At 41.8% G+C, this 20,517-nt stretch overlaps 1 protein-coding gene across 2 annotated transcripts in view; it reads left to right on the plus strand.

The window, feature by feature from the left end:
* Positions 1-20,517, plus strand: part of LOC144512721 (dystrophin-like) — a 377,468-nt gene that overhangs the window by 163,047 nt on the left and 193,904 nt on the right. For both annotated transcript variants that reach the window (XM_078243603.1, XM_078243602.1), the window contains one exon: positions 12,230-12,412. In XM_078243603.1, coding sequence (XP_078099729.1) covers positions 12,230-12,412 — 183 coding nt within the window. The remainder of the gene's footprint in view (positions 1-12,229; positions 12,413-20,517) is intronic.

Raw genomic sequence — 20,517 nt, forward strand, 5'->3', positions numbered from 1 at the left:
TGAATAGCTGGTCTAGAGTATAAATACCTCTGTCACTCCATTGGTTATAAACAAAAGGTTTGTTATCAGACATTAAGTGTATGTTGTGCCAAATTTGGGTGTTCAAATGCCACTTATTGGTGTAGCGTAGTTGCTCCTCGACCTGTTTAAAGTTGGTCAATGTGTTGGTGATAATAGGGCCATAGGCTAGCATGCACTTTTTTTGGACACACACCTGTAAAGGCAAGGTCTTGCAGTCTTAGACTTCCAGTGAGGTTTTGCTCTATTTCTCTCCATGGGACTGTAGATGAGGGGTCTAGGGCGTGAATGGTGATGCCAAAATATGTAATTTTGCTTTGGGTTGGTATTGTATCACTAATAGCTGATGTCACCTGTCCATTGTTCATCAGAAGAAGATTAGATTTATTCCAGTTGATTTTATAGCCGGAGATTGAGCCAAATTCATTAAAAATCTTAAGATTTTTTGGGACAGAGTCTTCAAGGTCAGAGATGTACAGCAAAACATCATCTGCAAATAACGATATTGAGTTGTTATTGGATTTAATCGGGACATTACATATTTTATTTTGCCTTATGGCTTGGGCTAACGTTTCAAGAGAGATCGCAAATAGCATGGGAGATAGCGGGCATCCCTGTCGCGAGCCCCGTGCGACGGGGAATGGCTGTGAATGCAGGCCATTGATTGAGACTATGGCCATGGGATTCGCATATAAAGTACGTACCATGTCAATGAATTTGGCTCCCAAACCAAGCCTCTCCATTACTTGCCACAAGTAGTTCAACTCTAGGCGGTCAAAAGCCTTTTCCGCATCCAGTGATAAAACTGCTGCCGTTGTTGGAAGGTTTTTGGCTTCTTCTATTACATGGAATAATCTGCGTATATTGTCTGCAGCGTGACGCTTTGGTATAAACTCTGATTGGTCGGGTGGACTAGCTCAATAAAGCGTTCTAGGTGTAGTGCTAAGACTTTGGAATAGAGCTTAATATCCGTCCCAATGAGGCTGATGGGCCTGTAGTTTGAGCACTCCATAGGATCTTTGCCCTTTTTGTGTATGCCCGAAATTAGTGCAGTGTTGGTTTGTTGATGAAAGGTGCCCCTCTCTATGGCCAAGGTTAAAGTTTGTAAGATGGTAGGTCCTAGTATGTCAAAGTACTGTAGTAAAAGTTCTGATGGAATTCCGTCCAACCCCGGTGTTTTCCCTTTCTTAGCTGTTTTTAACGCTGATTTAAGTTCCTCTAACGTCATAGGTTGACCCAGTTGTTCTGCCTCTTCTGGGTCAAGAAGAGGCAGGTTTAGCTCTTTCAGGAACTTTTGGCACTGTGTCAGATCCGGATTGCAGGAGGATTCATACAACTTTGAATAAAAGGATTGGAAAGTGGCGGTGATATCTTTAGGATTCGTTGAGATACCTCTGTCTGTGAGGATGCTGTTGATAGCAGCTCTGGATTTGCTTTGTTGTTTGGTCCGAAACTGAGTCAGTATTGATTAATATAAACTCCGCCAGCTTGGCTCTAAACTCTATCAAAAGCTGTGTTTTGGAGAAGGGAATTGTTAAATTGCCATCTCCTAGATCTTTCTCCTAACATGTCAGAACAGAATGTGGTTATTAGCGCATTGTGGAACATTGCCTTAAGCTCACTGGAGCACAAAATATAATCAATGCGGGAATGGGTGAGGTGACCTGTGGAAAAGAAGGTGTCATCTTTGCTAGGAGGATTGTGCATCCTCCATGTCTGTAAGATGGTGGGATTCCACAACTGCTTTAAACATGTCCGATATGCGTTTTTGGGCTTGACCCCTGATCTATCCTGGTTTAAATCTAGTACTGCATTCATGTCTCCCCCTGTAATTAGTGAATATTCATTTGAGAGAGAGCAATTCATTGGTTAGGCGTGGGAAGAAACTTTCATCATATGTAGCCGGTGCATATACCGAGACAAAGGCATATATAAGATATTCTGCCTGAAGAGTCTTTACTGCTTTTGTCTACGGTAAGTGCGGATTTCCGCGACAGCAACACGATGGAGCCCTTGGTTTTGGCGTTGTCACCAGATGAGGCAGCAACCTTAAAGTATTTATTTTGTAGACAATTTACATCTTTTACGTAAGTGTGACTCTTGTATAAGTGCCATGTCTATGTTTTTCCTTCTTAAATAACCCAGGAATTTAGCTCAGCCCATTTAGCCCCTCTGATGTTAACTGAAAGGATTGAAAGCTCAGCCATCTTCAAAATTGAAATGCATACGTGTCTCGAGTACCCTACCGGATTTTGCTGACAAATCTGTATCAAAGGTGTGACAAAAACATAAAAAAGTAAAATAAATTCCCCTAACCCCTTTGAGACCGCAGACCCCCTCCCCCTATTTGTAAGATGCGTGACCAGTTTGCGCAAAACTCCAGCTCAAAACTACACCTCAAAACTACACCTCCTGTCTTAAGTCACAGGTTAATTGAAACATGTCTAATGAATTCTTATGTTAAACATGAACCATATTATAAACACCTTCAAACTATTTCTGGACTAAGCTGTGTGAAAAACAGACCAATCTAGTTGGAGCAATAAGCAGATTGTGAGCTGAACAGACCGTATCCCTCATGTTCTTTCAGTCTAGCTTAATTGTTAACAAACATAAACTGTAAACTGACCAGCCAGCATTTATCATGCATTTTCAGTCTGGTTGTGTCCCTTTAAAGCTCGGCTCCGAAACTTACATACAGTATCCTTAGGATTACCAGCCAGTATTTGTCATGTATTTTCAGTCTGGTTAAGTGTCCCTTTTAAAGCTTAGTTACGAAACTTCCATAGCGCATCCTCAGGATTCATCATGTTCCCTTTTTTTTCAGCCCGATTAAGTGTCCTCAAAAAATATAGATTGTAGACTGAGTAGCCACCATTCATCATTCCTTACAGTCTGGTAGGTGTCCCTCCAACGGTTGGTTTCAAAACTTACCCACAGCATCCTCCAGTCAAACTTGGTACAGTGGCCCAAATACCGTTAGTCCACAGGTGCTGAGTCCTTCAGTCGCAGCCCCCGGCATCACATCAAAGTCCCATGGTCGCTCTCCGGTTCCTTGCGGCGCCGCGCGTCCTCCTCTTCTTCTAATTCCAGCCAGAAAACACCAGGCTTCACAGCTGCAGCAAAGGCGAACTCTCTCCCCCCGCGGGTCATTCCCAGGGCAGCGCGGCAGATGAACGAGTCAGAGTTGCGTTCAGCATGCAGTGCCAGCTCGTGTTGTATCTCTTCAGGCAGCCGAAGCCACTGGATCTTGAGTGTGACGCAGTCAGATTAGTCCGGCTCACATACTGTGCTTTCCTGCTTCTCCAATTCTCTCCCGATGTGTTGCTGTGAGGCATTCTATTTCGGCCAGCACTTCCTTCACTGCGCTGTAGATCACTGATTTAAGGGCTGGGTTGGTACGTCCCTGATCGGGGTAGATGTGGAGCGGGGCCTCTCTCGGACGTCTGGGCCGTGGAGGAGGAATTGCGACTGTTTTTAAGAGTGACTTTAAATGTAAACAGTTATCGCTGTCATCCCTCTTCACCAGCTTTGAACTCAGTTTGTTTGAGCTGGGGCATTCTCACACAGTGTTGTGTGCTGTGGTTTACCAGCCTCCCAAATACAACAGATACTTTTTAACAAAATTTTCTGTGTTTTTGGCTGATATTATGCCCAAATATGACCGGGTCCTTATTGTTGGAGATTGTAATATTCATGTGTGTTGCCCTGAAAACCCTTTGGCGTGAGACTTTTTAAACATCATTGACTCTTTTAATCTCGTGCAGTCTGTACATGAACGTGGTCACACACTTGATCTTGTTTTATCTTATGGTTTGCCTGTTCTTAACCTGGTGGTCTGTGACGCTTTTTTCTCGGCTCATATGCCTGTACTTTTTGAAGCTGCTCTTTGATGTCACACAGTTAAACCTCGCGCTGCTGCTCGCAGATGTCGAGTTATTAACCCTTCCACTGCTGCTCACTTCTCCGCAGTTTTCAGCCAGATCTGCGTCATTCCCGAGTCTGTGTGTGAGGATACAGAGGCTCTTAACTTATGGTTTCTCGACACCTGTCAAACTGCTATAGACATTGCGGCTCCATTAAAGACCAGGCAGAAGAAAGCCAAATCAGAGCCTTGGCTGAATGAAACAACCCGCACTGCCAGACAGGATTGTCGAAGAGCTGAGCGAAAGTGGAAAAAGGACAAATTGCAAGTGTCTTTTCAAATATTGAAGGATTGCTGGCATCATTACCAATCCACTGTGAAAGAGGCAAAAAGAAAATATTTTTCTGATATTGTTCTTCTAAATCCGGTTTTAAAACGTTGCACAGCACAGAATCAGTGCTTTTAAGAGTTTTTAATGATATCTTTTTAGCTACTGACTCTGGTCACTGTGTAATCCTTGTACTTTTAGATTTGACTGCAACATTTGATACAGTGGACCATGACATCCTCATTGCTCGTTTGGAGCAGTGGTTGGGCGTCGGTCGCACAGCACTGGAATGGTTCAGGTCCTACCTGTCACATTGGACTTTCTGTTTCGGCCTTGATGACTCGGTGTCCTCCACTGCTCCTCTTTCATGTGGGGTCCCACATGGCTCTGTGCTTGGCCCTCTTTTATTTTCTCTCTATCTACTCCCACTTGGTTCCATTCTTAGGAAACATGGCATTTCTTTTCACTGCTATGCGGACGATAGCCAGATCTATGTCCCCCTCAAAAAGTCTGATTCTTACTCTGTTAACCCACTGCTACAGTGTTTACATGACATTAAAGCTTGGATGTCTTTACATTTTCTAAATTTGAATGAAGAAAAGACAGAACTCATGGTCTTTGGTGGCACTTCTGTGACCCCCCCCCCCCACACACACACACACACCCTAGTTGATCTGGGTTCTCTGGCACAGTAAGCCAATTGTGAAAAATTTGGGGGTAAAAGTGGACTCAGACCTCAAATTTGACAGCCAGATTAAAGCTGTGGTGAAGTCTAGCTTTTTCCAGTTGGCAAAAATCAAACCAGTCCTTCAGAGACAACACTTTGAGACAGTAATCCACGCCTTTGTGACCACTCGGCTGGATTACTGTAATGCACTTTATATAGGGGCTAGTGGGTCCTCCATTGCTCGTCTTCAACTGGTACAAAATGCTGCTGCACGTCTTTTAACTGGCACAAGCGAGTATGAGCACATTTCACCTATTTTAGCTTCACTCCACTGGTTGCCTGTCCATTTGAGGATTCATTTTAAAATTCTTTTATTTGTTATTAAAGCCTTGAATGGCCTTGCCCCAGCTTACCTCTTTGAGCTGCTGCACCCCTACTCTCTCAGCCGATCTCTCAGGTCAGCTGACCAGCTGCTCCTGATGGTTCCTAAAGCTAGGCTTAAGCTCAGAGGGGACCGAGCGTTTGCCGTTGCAGCTCCAAAACTTTGGAATGGACTGCCTCTGCACATTAGACAGGCCTCCTCTCTGTCTAATTTTTAAAAATCTTCTTAAAACCCACTTTTTTTCTTTGGCTTTTAACACCAGGTAGAGTGTTGATCTTATGTGTATACTTGCATATTTTTTATTGTGTGCGGGCAGTGCATTTTAGTTTTTTATTTATTCTACTTATTTCTGTTTTATCTTTTTGTGCAGCACTTTGGAAACCTTGCGTTTGTTAAAATCGTGCTATATAAATAAAGTGGATTGGATTGGATATTGATATGTTATTTTATCCTTTCTTTGCCATATACTATATAGTTATATAAAAAAGACAACTTTCACTTGCACCATGGCTCATGAAGCTGCACTTCGCCAGATGCAGAGGACAGTACTAAAGCTGAGAAAAAATTGTTCACACAGTATCTCATTTATGTCTGTAGACAATCACACTTTTTTTGAAATGCATTTAAAGAACTGTGAATTATTAATACTTTCAATGATTTACAGGCATATATAGATTTTCAATGAGAAAGGCACAAAACGAGTAAATCATTTTACATGTAGCTAGACTGTATTGTTGTATAGTTATACATATTTCTTAGATATTTCTGCAGATTATACGCTATACTAAAATGAAGAAAAAAAAAGTGTACATTTTTAAAGGCATCTGTCTAATTTGTCTTGTATTTTGGGTTACTGGCAGCTTTACACTTTATTCAATTGACAAAATGGTAATTTAGTTTAACCCTTATAGATTTAAAAATTGTTTGCTAGGTTTGGATAGGTCTGTAGATTTTAAGACAAAGAAAGTCCTTCTTCCTTTTTTCTCTTAAGTCAATCATAGCCACATTTAAAGGCGCAATATGTAATACTGACAGCTGGTGTTTAAAATAGTTTCTAGTTGCTCACGCCGGTGTTCACGTTGAGCTCTGTACCCAACTGACAGACACACCTTTTTGGCTTAGAATTACAGTAGGAACCGCTAAAAACACAACAACCTCGCTGTCCTCTCCACCCGACGGACAGACACACTTCCTAGGCTTAGAATTATGGTAGGAACCGCTAAACACACAACAACCTCGTCGTCCTCTGCGCCCGATGGACAGACATACTTCATTGGCTTAGAATTACAGTAGGAACCACTAAAAACACAACAACCTCGCTGTCCTCTCCACCTGGCAAACAGACACACTTCCTAGGCTTAGAATTAGCTACAGTTGGGTGCCTGGCTATATTCACCAGGTAGAGCAGGTGCCCATATACAGAGGTTTACTCCTTGACGCAGGGGCCGCAGGTTTGACTCTGCCCTGTGGCCCTTTGCGGCATTTCATTCCCTCTCTCTTTCCCCCCTTTCATGTCTTCAGCTGTCCTGTATAAATAAAGGCCTAAAATGCACAAAAAATAAATTAGTTACGGTAGGAACCGCTACAAATAACACTAACTTGCTGTCCTCTCCACTCAACTGAACTGGATTTAATTTACATCTAGGCCTTTTCAGGAAAGTCATGATCTTGGTCTTCGTTATATTCACAGTGGAGGCCCAGATCTGACCAACAAATGCAGCTGCTTTTCTCTGTCACTCTCTTTTGATCCTAGTTAATTCCAGGTCGATCAAGCCCCCGTCTGCCTGCCTCTCTTTTGACTGTTGAAGTTAAAAAACAGCTCTCTTTCTGTCTTTCTTTTGTTTCCTCTCTTTATCTTCTTTCTGTACTCTCACTCACAGCTTTGTGTCTCTTTTTCAAACCCCTTCTCCACTCTCATTCCCTCCATTCCATCAATTACTCAATTTTGTATGAAACTGCATCAATTCTTCTAAATTTCTTTCCATTCACCCCCTTCTCCTGAGAAACGTGACTTCAGTCAATTAAAAATTGATTTTACTTTTGCTAATCTACCCCTTCATCTTTTCACCACCTCTTCCTCTCCTCTACTCCTCCTTTCTGCTCCAAGCTTAAAGGAAACTCCATTGGTGAATCTGTTCCATTGCTCGTTCTCTTAATCCCCCGTCTTCTTTTTTTTTAAGATACATTTTTTTTTACTTTTTTATATTTTTTAAACATACAGAACAGACAAACACAATTGAACAAAAAAAACAACAACCCTCTCCCACCCCCCCCCCACCCTCTGCGGTCTCAAGGAAAAAAAAATAAAAAAAATAAAAAATAAAAAAACAAAACAGGAATCAGGAATCACACCTTGCCTAGTCACTCTCCTCTAATTCTTGTGATGCTGAGGTCATTAGGACTGATACTTGTGCTGCTGCATTTTTCCATAGGTCTAGTCGATGATTTGGCTTTGTTAATCCTTGCTGTAGAGAGCTCCAGAATAACTATGTCCAGAAAATACGCCAACCACTGTTTTATACAAAGCAAGTGTGGGGGGGGAGCCAGCGCTGAGCTATAATTTTCTTGGTCGCGGTTGATCCAGCTAGCCAAATTTTCTTCTGTTTCCCAAGTAGGTGTAATTTAGAGTCATCATTAAGTAACAAAACAATCGGGTCAGTAGGAATTCGACATCCTATCACATCAGATATTATTGATGTTGTTTTTATTCCAAAACTCACGCACCTGTTCACATGGTCCCAGACCATGTGCATGAAAGTTTGTTCAGGTTGGCAGAATGTGCAATAGGGAGTAGGAATGGCTTTAAATCTTGTCCCAAACTGTCTCCCAATTAATTACGTTCCCCTCCGGGCTCAGCTCTCGCTCCCATTTCTTTAGTATTGCGAGTTCTCCTACAGATACTTGCATCAGTTTAGCATAAATCCTGGACACTAATCCTTTCACCGGAGAATCAACAAGCCATTTAATGATTGGGTGCATCTCAAGACTGTTCCCCCATGGTACTCCATAACATTTTAGGGCTGATCTTAAGCGAAGATAAAGGAAGAAGGATGTCCTAGGGACCTCAAAGCTAGCTCCCAGGTTTTCAAAACTTAACATACCTTCATCATTGAATAGCTGGTCTAGAGTATAAATACCTCTGTCACTCCACTGGTTATAAACAAAAGGTTTGTTATCAGACATTAAGTGTATGTTGTGCCAAATTTGGGTGTTCAAATGCCACTTATTGGTGTAGCGTAGTTGCTCCTCGACCTGTTTAAAGTTGGTCAATGTGTTGGTGATAATAGGGCCATAGGCTAGCATGCACTTTTTTGGACACACACCTGTAAAGGCAAGGTCTTGCAGTCTTAGACTTCCAGTGAGGTTTTGCTCTATTTCTCTCCATGGGACTGTAGATGAGGGGTCTAGGGCGTGAATGGTGATGCCAAAATATGTAATTTTGCTTTGGGTTGGTATTGTATCACTAATAGCTGATGTCACCTGTCCATTGTTCATCAGAAGAAGATTAGATTTATTCCAGTTGATTTTATAGCCGGAGATTGAGCCAAATTCATTAAAAATCTTAAGATTTTTTGGGACAGAGTCTTCAAGGTCAGAGATGTACAGCAAAACATCATCTGCAAATAACGATATTGAGTTGTTATTGGATTTAATCTGGACATTACATATTTTATTTTGCCTTATGGCTTGGGCTAACGTTTCAAGAGAGATCGCAAATAGCATGGGAGATAGCGGGCATCCCTGTCGCGAGCCCCGTGCGACGGGGAATGGCTGTGAATGCAGGCCATTGATTGAGACTATGGCCATGGGATTCGCATATAAAGTACGTACCATGTCAATGAATTTGGCTCCCAAACCAAGCCTCTCCATTACTTGCCACAAGTAGTTCAACTCTAGGCAGTCAAAAGCCTTTTCCGCATCCAGTGATAAAACTGCTGCCGTTGTTGGAAGGTTTTTGGCTTCTTCTATTACATGGAATAATCTGCGTATATTGTCTGCAGCGTGACGCTTTGGTATAAACTCTGATTGGTCGGGGTGGACTAGCTCAATAAAGCGTTCTAGGTGTAGTGCTAAGACTTTGGAATAGAGCTTAATATCCGTCCCAATGAGGCTGATGGGCCTGTAGTTTGAGCACTCCATAGGATCTTTGCCCTTTTTGTGTATGCCCGAAATTAGTGCAGTGTTGGTTTGTTGATGAAAGGTGCCCCTCTCTATGGCCAAGGTTAAAGTTTGTAAGATGGTAGGTCCTAGTATGTCAAAGTACTGTAGTAAAAGTTCTGATGGAATTCCGTCCAACCCCCGGTGTTTTCCCTTTCTTAGCTGTTTTTAACGCTGATTTAAGTTCCTCTAACGTCATAGGTTGACCCTAGTTGTTCTGCCTCTTCTGGGTCAAGAAGAGGCAGGTTTAGCTCTTTCAGGAACTTTTGGCACTGTGTCAGATCCGGATTGCAGGAGGATTCATACAACTTTGAATAAAAGGATTGGAAAGTGGCGGTGATATCTTTAGGATTCGTTGAGATACCTCTGTCTGTGAGGATGCTGTTGATAGCAGCTCTGGATTTGCTTTGTTGTTTGGTCCGAAACTGAGTCAGTATTGATTAATATAAACTCCGCCAGCTTGGCTCTAAACTCTATCAAAAGCTGTGTTTTTGGAGAAGGGAATTGTTAAATTGCCATCTCCTAGATCTTTCTCCTAACATGTCAGAACAGAATGTGGTTATTAGCGCATTGTGGAACATTGCCTTAAGCTCACTGGAGCACAAAATATAATCAATGCGGGAATGGGTGAGGTGACCTGTGGAAAAGAAGGTGTCATCTTTGCTAGGAGGATTGTGCATCCTCCATGTCTGTAAGATGGTGGGATTCCACAACTGCTTTAAACATGTCCGATATGCGTTTTGGGCTTGACCCCTGATCTATCCTGGTTTAAATCTAGTACTGCATTCATGTCTCCCCCTGTAATTAGTGAATATTCATTTGAGAGAGAGCAATTCATTGGTTAGGCGTGGGAAGAAACTTTCATCATATGTAGCCGGTGCATATACCGAGACAAAGGCATATATAAGATATTCTGCCTGAAGAGTCTTTACTGCTTTTGTCTACGGTAAGTGCGGATTTCCGCGACAGCAACACGATGGAGCCCTTGGTTTTGGCGTTGTCACCAGATGAGGCAGCAACCTTAAAGTATTTATTTTGTAGACAATTTACATCTTTTACGTAAGTGTGACTCTTGTATAAGTGCCATGTCTATGTTTTTCCTTCTTAAATAACCCAGGAATTTAGCTCAGCCCATTTAGCCCCTCTGATGTTAACTGAAAGGATTGAAAGCTCAGCCATCTTCAAAATTGAAATGCATACGTGTCTCGAGTACCCTACCGGATTTTGCTGACAAATCTGTATCAAAGGTGTGACAAAAACATAAAAAGTAAAATAAATTCCCTAACCCCTTTGAGACCGCAGACCCCCTCCCCTATTTGTAAGATGCGTGACCAGTTTGCGCAAAACTCCAGCTCAAAACTACACCTCAAAACTACACCTCCTGTCTTAAGTCACAGGTTAATTGAAACATGTCTAATGAATTCTTATGTTAAACATGAACCATATTATAAACACCTTCAAACTATTTCTGGACTAAGCTGTGTGAAAAACAGACCAATCTAGTTGGAGCAATAAGCAGATTGTGAGCTGAACAGACCGTATCCCTCATGTTCTTTCAGTCTAGCTTAATTGTTAACAAACATAAACTGTAAACTGACCAGCCAGCATTTATCATGCATTTTCAGTCTGGTTGTGTCCCTTTAAAGCTCGGCTCCGAAACTTACATACAGTATCCTTAGGATTACCAGCCAGTATTTGTCATGTATTTTCAGTCTGGTTAAGTGTCCCTTTTAAAGCTTAGTTACGAAACTTCCATAGCGCATCCTCAGGATTCATCATGTTCCCTTTTTTTCAGCCCGATTAAGTGTCCTCAAAAATATAGATTGTAGACTGAGTAGCCACCATTCATCATTCCTTACAGTCTGGTAGGTGTCCCTCCAACGGTTGGTTTCAAAACTTACCCACAGCATCCTCCAGTCAAACTTGGTACAGTGGCCCAAATACCGTTAGTCCACAGGTGCTGAGTCCTTCAGTCGCAGCCCCCGGCATCACATCAAAGTCCCATGGTCGCTCTCCGGTTCCTTGCGGCGCCGCGCGTCCTCCTCTTCTTCTAATTCCAGCCAGAAAACACCAGGCTTCACAGCTGCAGCAAAGGCGAACTCTCTCCCCCCGCGGGTCATTCCCAGGGCAGCGCGGCAGATGAACGAGTCAGAGTTGCGTTCAGCATGCAGTGCCAGCTCGTGTTGTATCTCTTCAGGCAGCCGAAGCCACTGGATCTTGAGTGTGACGCAGTCAGATTAGTCCGGCTCACATACTGTGCTTTCCTGCTTCTCCAATTCTCTCCCGATGTGTTGCTGTGAGGCATTCATTTCGGCCAGCACTTCCTTCACTGCGCTGTAGATCACTGATTTAAGGACACTTAGCTGCTTCTCCAAGACCCGGTCGATTAATTCCTCCATATTAGAGAACGTGTTCACATTAGCCACCACTCCATTAGCCACAGACATGCTAGCGAATTTCTCCAAACGAGTAGACAGCCCAGGCGACAACAAGACCCGCTCTTTCGTGCCTGCAGGCTTTCACCGAGTCACTGTGACAACAGACAAAACGGTTTGGCGTTGAAGAAAAAGTAACAGACCTGGTTATTTAATGAAATACGGAGGCGAGTGTAGGAGCTCAGTTTCTTGCAAGCATAGTGGCCGCTGGTCACGTGCTTCTCCTGTCCAGATGACTTTTAAGATTTTTATTGACATGACGAGGCTTGTTAAAGTACACAAACTAAATCAACTAAACCTAAGGTCCTAAAGTTTCTCAACCTGTCTCTCAACTCTGACAAACATGCCTTATTCATTTACTCTGTTTCTCTATCAGAGGGCCCAGGAAGAGGTCCACTCCAAGGAGCTAAAGGTCAAACTCCTGACTGACAGTGTCAACAGTTTCATCGCCAAGGCCCCACCCACGGCCCATGATGCCTTGCGGTCTGAATTGGAGGTGTTGACGGCCAACTACCAGCGCCTGTGTAGCCGGCTGGATGGGAAATGTAAGACTCTGGAGGTACGGACTTTATCTATCTTCTCTGTGATTATTTGGAAGTGTTATTTGGATAACCTAGGCATGCTTAGTAAAGAAAAAATGTACTGGGGGGAGGTGGTGTGTGTTCATGTGTGTGTGCCCAAGGCTCTTAACGTGTGGTGTCAAGGCCAAGGTTGTTGTGCTCACATACATCAGTGCCAGCTCTGGAGGGCATGTTGCTGTGTATGTGGGTAGAAGACAGTGTGAGTGTACACAGTATATTTTAGAGGCACCTTGTATGGCAGCCTCGACCACAGTGTATGAATGTGTGTGAATGGTGCCTGTAACATGTAAAAGCACTCTATAAATTCAGTCCATTTACATAAAAAACAAGTCAATTGTAATGAACACAATATGTTTTAATGTTTAACGTTCAGGCTAGAGGTGATAAAAAGTGAATGAGATACAAGCTGGGTAAATACATGTTGGGGATTCCCCATGAAAAGTGTTGACAGTGTGTTCTGTGGTTTGGAGACAGAAATCTCAGAGATGGATATGTTAAAGCTATCTGCATGGCTAGATATCACTATTGAGGCGGTATCAAATTGAAAAAAATTACATAATATATATTTTTTATAATTTTGGGTGAACTGACTGTTATATTTATTTCTATTGTTTTCTGATGTTTTTTGTTTTTGTTAAAGTACTCAAGTTTTTAAAAGGAGTTTGGAGTTTTGTTCAAGAAGTCCTGACAGATCTGATGGAGCTCAGGACATCATACTGAGGATGGCTGCATGTTCCAAATGATTTCACTGGAGTGAAGTTTTCATTTGGCTGATGTTTGGAAAAGCACTGAAGCTCAATTACCATTAAATCCAGTCGCTGTGCCTGTTTTAGCAGATTAGAATAATAAATAAACTTACTGCTGCTCTGTCATGTGCATAAAATGTGTACAGTGCCTCTTAATTTGGATATGAACGTATTGTTGCTGCTGCTGTGTGATGATTACAGGTATTTCATCAACTCATAAGTAAGGATCCTATATCGATAGTTACGTATTGTAACTCCAGATTATCCAGAGTATAGGCGCATCCCTCTAAGGCTACGCTATTGGGTTTATCCCTTTGCGCATGCACAGTCGTGAAGATTTTCTTTCCCTCCCTTGCGTCCTGCACGGGCTCCAACTACGTCCGCAGATACTTTATATCAGAGCGGACCCGTTGTTCATTTCCCAACATCAGCTTTTTCTTCAGCTAATGTTACTGGAGCAGGTGGCCCAAATCTTAGAGGGCTGCGCCTATAGCCTACTCATAGAATCTGGAGCTACAATACGTAACTATCGTTCTATTTCGTATAGGCTTTGGGTTAGGGCGAAGCTGATGTAGTCAATGCCACAAGCAGGACATAGACTAACTCTTCCCCTAATGCACTGACAGGAGATTGTATCAAATAAACAGTTATTCTGGTAAAAATGCCTGTCATGGCAGTGACTTGGCGTAAGTAGCTGCAATGCCCAAGTCACGAGTGTAGGCGTGCATGATTAGTGGGAAATGTACATGGTGCAAAAGTGCGGGGGGTCCAGTGAGTACCCGAACGGCAGCCGGTTGTACTGGAAAAAAGAAGTGCAGGAATTTCCTGTGTCTGGGAATAATTTGGATGTGAAAGTATGCATCTTTCAGATCCACAGACGTGAACCACTCGTGGTGGCACACACATTCCAACACATGTTTCACAGTCAGCATGTGGAATGGGCGCTCCATAATGCACCGGTTGAATTGGGACAGGTCTAGAATGGGACACAACCCGCTGTAGGATTTTATACTAAAATGTGACTGTAATTGACCGGTCTGGCCCTAAAAAAGGCCAGACTTAATCTGACTCCAATTGGTCACTTTACGCTGAATGGTGTTCGTTTACTGGTAGATCAGAGAAATAAGACTCAGGATTCGTCCAGTTAAAGTTAATAACAAGCTTTAGTGAAAAATGATATTGCAAAATACAAGAGTGTATGCATACAGATCAGATACTATACAGGTCTACCTTTCACCTATTGGTCAGTCAAAGATTTCCCCAGCATCTGATGCCCTAACTTAAAATGCTCTCTTATTTATCCAGTTCCATCCCAAACTCTGGTGGTGCTGTCATCAGTTGACTACAGTCCAGATCTTCTGGCTCCAGCCGGCTCCTAAGATTCTGTAACACACTATATGAAAAATTACCTTGACTTTTCCCACTCAGCTCAACGGAGACAAGTCGCTATTGTTGGATTTGAACACCTGTGTGCTTTAATCTCCTGCATGTCTAATCACTGTAAAACTAAATGGCCTCTCATAACCCAGGGTGCATAAAAAGGCAACAAGGTCAACACCATATCCGCTAAAACCTCTTCTTAACTCTTTTCACAAAATATATTCTAACAATCCCTCTTTATGCACCGCACACACGGTGCATACCATAATGAGTGTATAACAGTAAAAATTTTGGAAAGTTTCACATCCCCCTTTTTACACAACAAACACTGTGTAACATAAAAACTACCTAATCTCTAACTACCTAAACACAGTTTGAATGAATTATGATATTGGTAATAAAATAGCAGTGCGGTGTGGTGCGTGTAGCCTATATGTAGAATTTAGCTGCTAGTGTAAGCTGCAGAATACATTGCTGTCTATGACTATACTTGGTGGTTACATTTATTTTTTGTGGAAATCTCTAAACTTAATGGAACAGCAAAAACTTCAACATAAACATCTACTTCTATTAAAATTGTAAAATCACACTTCAAATCTATGTCTTGTTTAAGGCTATACTGACTACAAAACTACTAAAATTAGACTTATGTTTTAGCTTTTTAGTTACATTAATTCAAATCAAAAGGACTATTGGGGCCACGCGCAAAACTGTGAAACAAAGTAGGATCAGGAAAGAGGATAGAAAAACATTTGGAGATAGGACGGATGGGAATTGGAGAGGGGGGCACTGGGTGGTGACGGGATGAATTTGGACCCAGTGAACTAAACTCCTTCCTCCTCTGAGGGAGTATCAATTTCGTAAAAATTGTTCACATCACTAGATGGATGATAACTTGGAAGTGGGGCTTCTTGGGTGGCAACCATTTGGTAGGGTGGGGGAGCACCCTCTTTTGATAGGGCCGTAGTTATCAATCTATTAATTAGAGTTCTATAACAGGGAATGGCAAAGCACCCGCAGCAGATAAGGATACTAATAAACACAGCTATGGAAATCAATATTGACATTATCATGTCTTTTCATCTTTTAAACATGCCATGCATCCAATTGGCTACAGGCTCACATTGTACGTAACTTAAGCATTAATATCAACATTAAATATTTAATTTTCCTACTAATTCTTTCAAGCTATCAGCGAAGTTGTTCTGTAGAGAAGTCCCATGTGTAATTAGCAAAACTCTTCAATACAATTCAAATTTTGTTTACTGTTGCCTACCAGAAAAGAATGACTGGCCTGCGCCAATTTTGATTGCGAGCAATAAACTCGTCTGGTAGATACGCCTCTGGGTGCATCAAGCTTTATCACACATGCACAATCTGTCATCAAAGGTGCTACCAGGAGTACACTTCCTGCTCAGTATGGGACGTTCAGGTGCAGCTTGTGGAACATGGAAGATACGTCCTTGAACCGTCCCCACAAGCCACCATACATCAGCTCTACTGGCGCTTTGATTAACAGACAATGAGGCTAAGGGATTACCTATGTCGGTATTGATGTTAACACCAAGACGAGCTTAGTAGATGCACACTTTTTCTCCGTCCTGTTCTCGAGAGACAGGTGCAATTACCTGAAAAAGGTTTAAGCAACAAGTGGTAAGACAGTATTTACTGGAGGAAACAGTAAACTCAATGACTTGTATTTTTCTGTTTTAGGTGTGAGGTTTAGAGAGTGCATAGCTAAACAGACTAAGGACACATTGCAAACCTGTGGCATTATTTTGGTTGTTCAAATTTTGAAAAGGGCCTAACTGTGGCCTCCCAGTGGAGCATGCTTATGCAATTGTTCCATAGCTGTTTTATCTTTGTGGGTCAAGTCGGTGGGATAGGTGACAGTATTTGATCTTGCAAATTAAAGGTTGTCTCGGGTTCATTGACTGGAGGTTCTTGTACGCGGATAGCAATTCTCTCACATGGGATCTCTTCCAGCTACATCTAAAGCACACCCAATAGATACCCTGGTCTGGTTTGTTTACATTCCTCACTTTCACTATACTATCCCACCTAGGTGACTGGCCATTTGACAGTTTTCTAACTAAGGTCCATCTGGACGTCTGCTCAGTGTCAGCTTTGTAACCCTCAGAATCTGTGTGAGAGTGTTGGAAAACATGGTCCCAATTGGTACAGTACTCTGTGCAGAGATAGGCTTGATCGGCAGCCCTTCCTCTCGCTTTGCACACAAATTGTTGGCCTGAACATGCGTCCACAGTAAATGACTGCGTTCTGCCCCTGGTTAATGTAATTGAGTGGGTTGCATGGTGACTTTGTTTTATTCGTCGATGGTCATGGGTAGGCATGGTTGGTATGCTCGGTTGTGTATCAGTGGTCAGTTTCAGAGTCAGATTCGTAGCATTGGTTTTGGTTATTTTCCTGTTTTATAGCAGCTGCAGGTCGTGCCATATTATTGGTGGCAGTATAATTAGTGCAGCTAAGAAGAGGAAACACATCGTTCCCCTGAGACCGCACAGTCCCGGAAGTCTAAAAGGATGCCACGGGCGTCTGCGGCCCGTTTTTGGTTGGGCTTCTGGTTAGAGACTCCTTACTGATGAGTCTAGCTCACTTTCACCTCTAATACGGTTGAGGGATGCAATCTATATGACAGTGGTGTGAAAAAGTGTTTGCCCCCTTCCTCATTTCCTGTTCCTTTGCATGTTTGTCACACTTAAGTGTTTCGGAACATCAAACCAATTTAAACAATAGTCAAGGACAACACAAGTAAACACAAAATGCAATTTGTAAATGAAGGTGTTAATTATTAAAGGTGAAAAAAAATCCAAACCATCATGGCCCTGTGTGAAAAAGTGATTGCCCCCTAAACCTAATAACTGGTTGGGCCACCCTTAGCAGCAACAACTGCAACCAAGCTGCTTGCGATAACGTGCAATGAGGCTTTTACAGCGCCCTGGAGGAATTTTTGGCCCACTCATCTTTGCAGAATTGTCCTAATTCAGTTACATTAGAGGGTTTTCGAGCATGAACGGCCTTTTTAAGGTCATACCACAACATCTCAATAGGATTCAGGTCAGACTTTGGCTAGGCCACTCCAAAGTCTTCATTTAGTTTTTCTTCAGCCATTCGGTGGTGGACTTGCTGGTGTGTTTAGGATCATTGTCCTGCTGCAGAACCCAAGTTCGCTTTCAGCTTGAGTACACGAACAGATGGTCGGACATTCTCCTTCAGGATCTCTTGGTAGACAGCAGAATTCATAGTTCCTTTTATCACGGCAAGTCTTCCAGGTCCTGAAGCAGCAAACAGCCCCAGACCATCACACTACCACCACCATATTTTACAGTTGGTATAATGTTCTTTTTTATGAAATGCAGTGTTCCTTCTACGCCAGATATACTTGGACACACACCTTCCAAAGAGTTCCACTTTTGTCTCATCGGTCCACAGAATGTTGTCCCAAAAGTCTTGGGGATCATCAAGATGTGTTCTGGAGAAATTGAGACAAGCTTTGATGTTCTTTTTGCTCAGCAGTGGTTTTCTCCTTGAACTCTGCCATGCAGGCCATTTTTTGCCCAGTCTTTTTCCTGATGGTGGAGGCATGAACGCTGACCTTAACTGAGGCAAGTGAGGCCTGCAGTTCTTTGGACGTTGTTGTGGGGTCTTTTGTGACCTCTTGATGAGTCGTCGCTGCGCTCTTGGGGTAATTTTGGGCGGCCGGCCACTCCTGGGAAGGTTCACCACTGTTCCATGTCTTCGCCATTTGTGGATAATGGCTCTCACTGTGGTTCGCTGATTCCCAAAGCTTTGGAAATGGCTTTATAACCCTTTCCAGACTGATAGATCTCAATTACTTTCTTTCTCAATTGTTCCTGAATTTCTTTGGGTCTCGGCATGATGTGTAGCTTTTAAGGATCTTCTGGTGGACCTTACTGTGTCAAGCAGCTCCTATTTAAGTGATGCCTTGATTGTGAACAGGTGTGGCAATAATCAGGCCTGGGTGTGGCTAGAGAAATTGAACTCAGGTGTGGACAACCACAGTTATAGTATGTTTTAACAAGGGGGGCAATCACTTTTTTCACACAGGGCCATGATGGTTTGGATTTTTTTTCTCCTTTAATAATAAACACCTTCATTTACAAATTGCATTTTGTGTTTACTTGTGTTGTCCTTGACTTTTGTTTAAATTGGTTTGATGTTCAAACACTTAAGTGTGACAAACATGCAAAGGAACAGGAAATGAGGAAGGGGCAAACACTTTTTCACACCACTGTATATAGATATATGTATATATGTATACATATATATTTTCTTCACTGGGTTTGAGACGGTCCACTAATAACACTTTTCTAGTCTAAAAGACCCCCTTTGTGGCCCAGACTCCCCTCCCCCACTTCGGATCAGTGAGACTAGACTCCTCAGCCCGCTCTGTCTCCCCCAGACAACCCAAATACCTTATTACAGTGTGATGAAGGTAAATCCAGGTGGTCCTTTCAGTGATTTCTAAGTGGTAGCAGTAGAGAGTAGGACTTGATATGATTCCACCTAGGGCTGGACTATATGTTTCGCTTCATCACTTCAAGGAGCACCTATAGCCACCGGGTTCCTGATGTTAAGTCAAATGGCACAAAACTAGAATTTTTAGCCATAAAACAAACAAGCAAACAGAATTTCAGCAACATCAATGAAAACAAACAAAAATAATTGGTAAAAACTAATTTAAACATTTTGTTATTTATTAAAACACTATTTAAATTTGGTATGCTATCAAAACACTTCACTTCATGAAAATTCATGACTCAATAACCAATCAAAATAATGTGTAGTGTCTTTCTTCTTTTTTTTTCTTTTTTTTTTTTTTTTAAACCTTAAACACCCTCCTTTGTCACAATAGCAAAAGCTGTATAAAATAACAGAAGATAAATAAATTATGTTGAAAAAGAGAACAAATCCCCAAAGATAAATGTTTTGCAAAAATGAACTACATAGTGTAAAAAAATAAAAATGTGTCATATAGCGAGTCCTAATAAAACAAAGTCTGTAGTGTAGCGTTATTGACAAACTCAGCAGAGTCTAATAGAAGAGCTATTTAAATCTCATAGCTACCTGAATTGGCTTCAATTAGACAATTAGGCTATTATTATTGTTGAAGACAACAAAATAAGGTTATGCAAATAGTGCAAGTGGGAGAAGTATTCAAATCAGTTGTCAAAAAATAAAAACGCTAAAGCCAAACTGTAAACAATTATAGTCACCAGCAGTATTCTAGTCTAGTAAGTGATACAAGTAACATAAAAATAATATGTACTGAAGGCGTTAAAACCCAACAAAAATAGCAACACGGAAAAGTCCAAGTGTTTTCTCGAAACTAAAGATGGTCAGAAAAGTTCTATCAAACAACTAAGTTTCTAAATAAGTAATCATTTCAGCTAGATTTCAAGGTCTCAATTTGGGGCAGTTCACTGGTAATTAAACCCCATATTTCATATGTTGTGTGTACTTTACAAAAGAAGAAAAATCCCAAATATTCATTTGACTAAAATTTGTCAGATCTAAATAATATCTAGAAGCATTTGACAGAATTGTAATAGTTGGCTATTCAGTTTTTTTTTGTTTGTTTTTTCAAAAGCACTCTAAAAAATCTAAATCTAGATCTAAAATCTAAAAAATGTCATCATTTGTCTTTTTGTTTCTAGGTGTTGGTGCTCGCGATATAGCAGTTATTCAATCTCATCTAAGCGTTTTACCCTCAAGAGGTGGATTGTAGTCCCAACACATCACCGTCGTCTGCCATAGCTAACAATTTAGTTATTACTGACCTTATATCTACAATAATGTTAGGATTGCCAGTCCTGCTCTGATGATGAGGCCACCCAGACGTCATCTGTCATAACGCAAAAGTGGAGTGGATGCTGGTCGTTAAAATTTGGAAAGGTTAGCAGACATAATATGCG

Source organism: Sander vitreus, chromosome 24, assembly GCF_031162955.1.
Source record: "Sander vitreus isolate 19-12246 chromosome 24, sanVit1, whole genome shotgun sequence".
Lineage (NCBI taxonomy): Eukaryota > Metazoa > Chordata > Actinopteri > Perciformes > Percidae > Sander > Sander vitreus.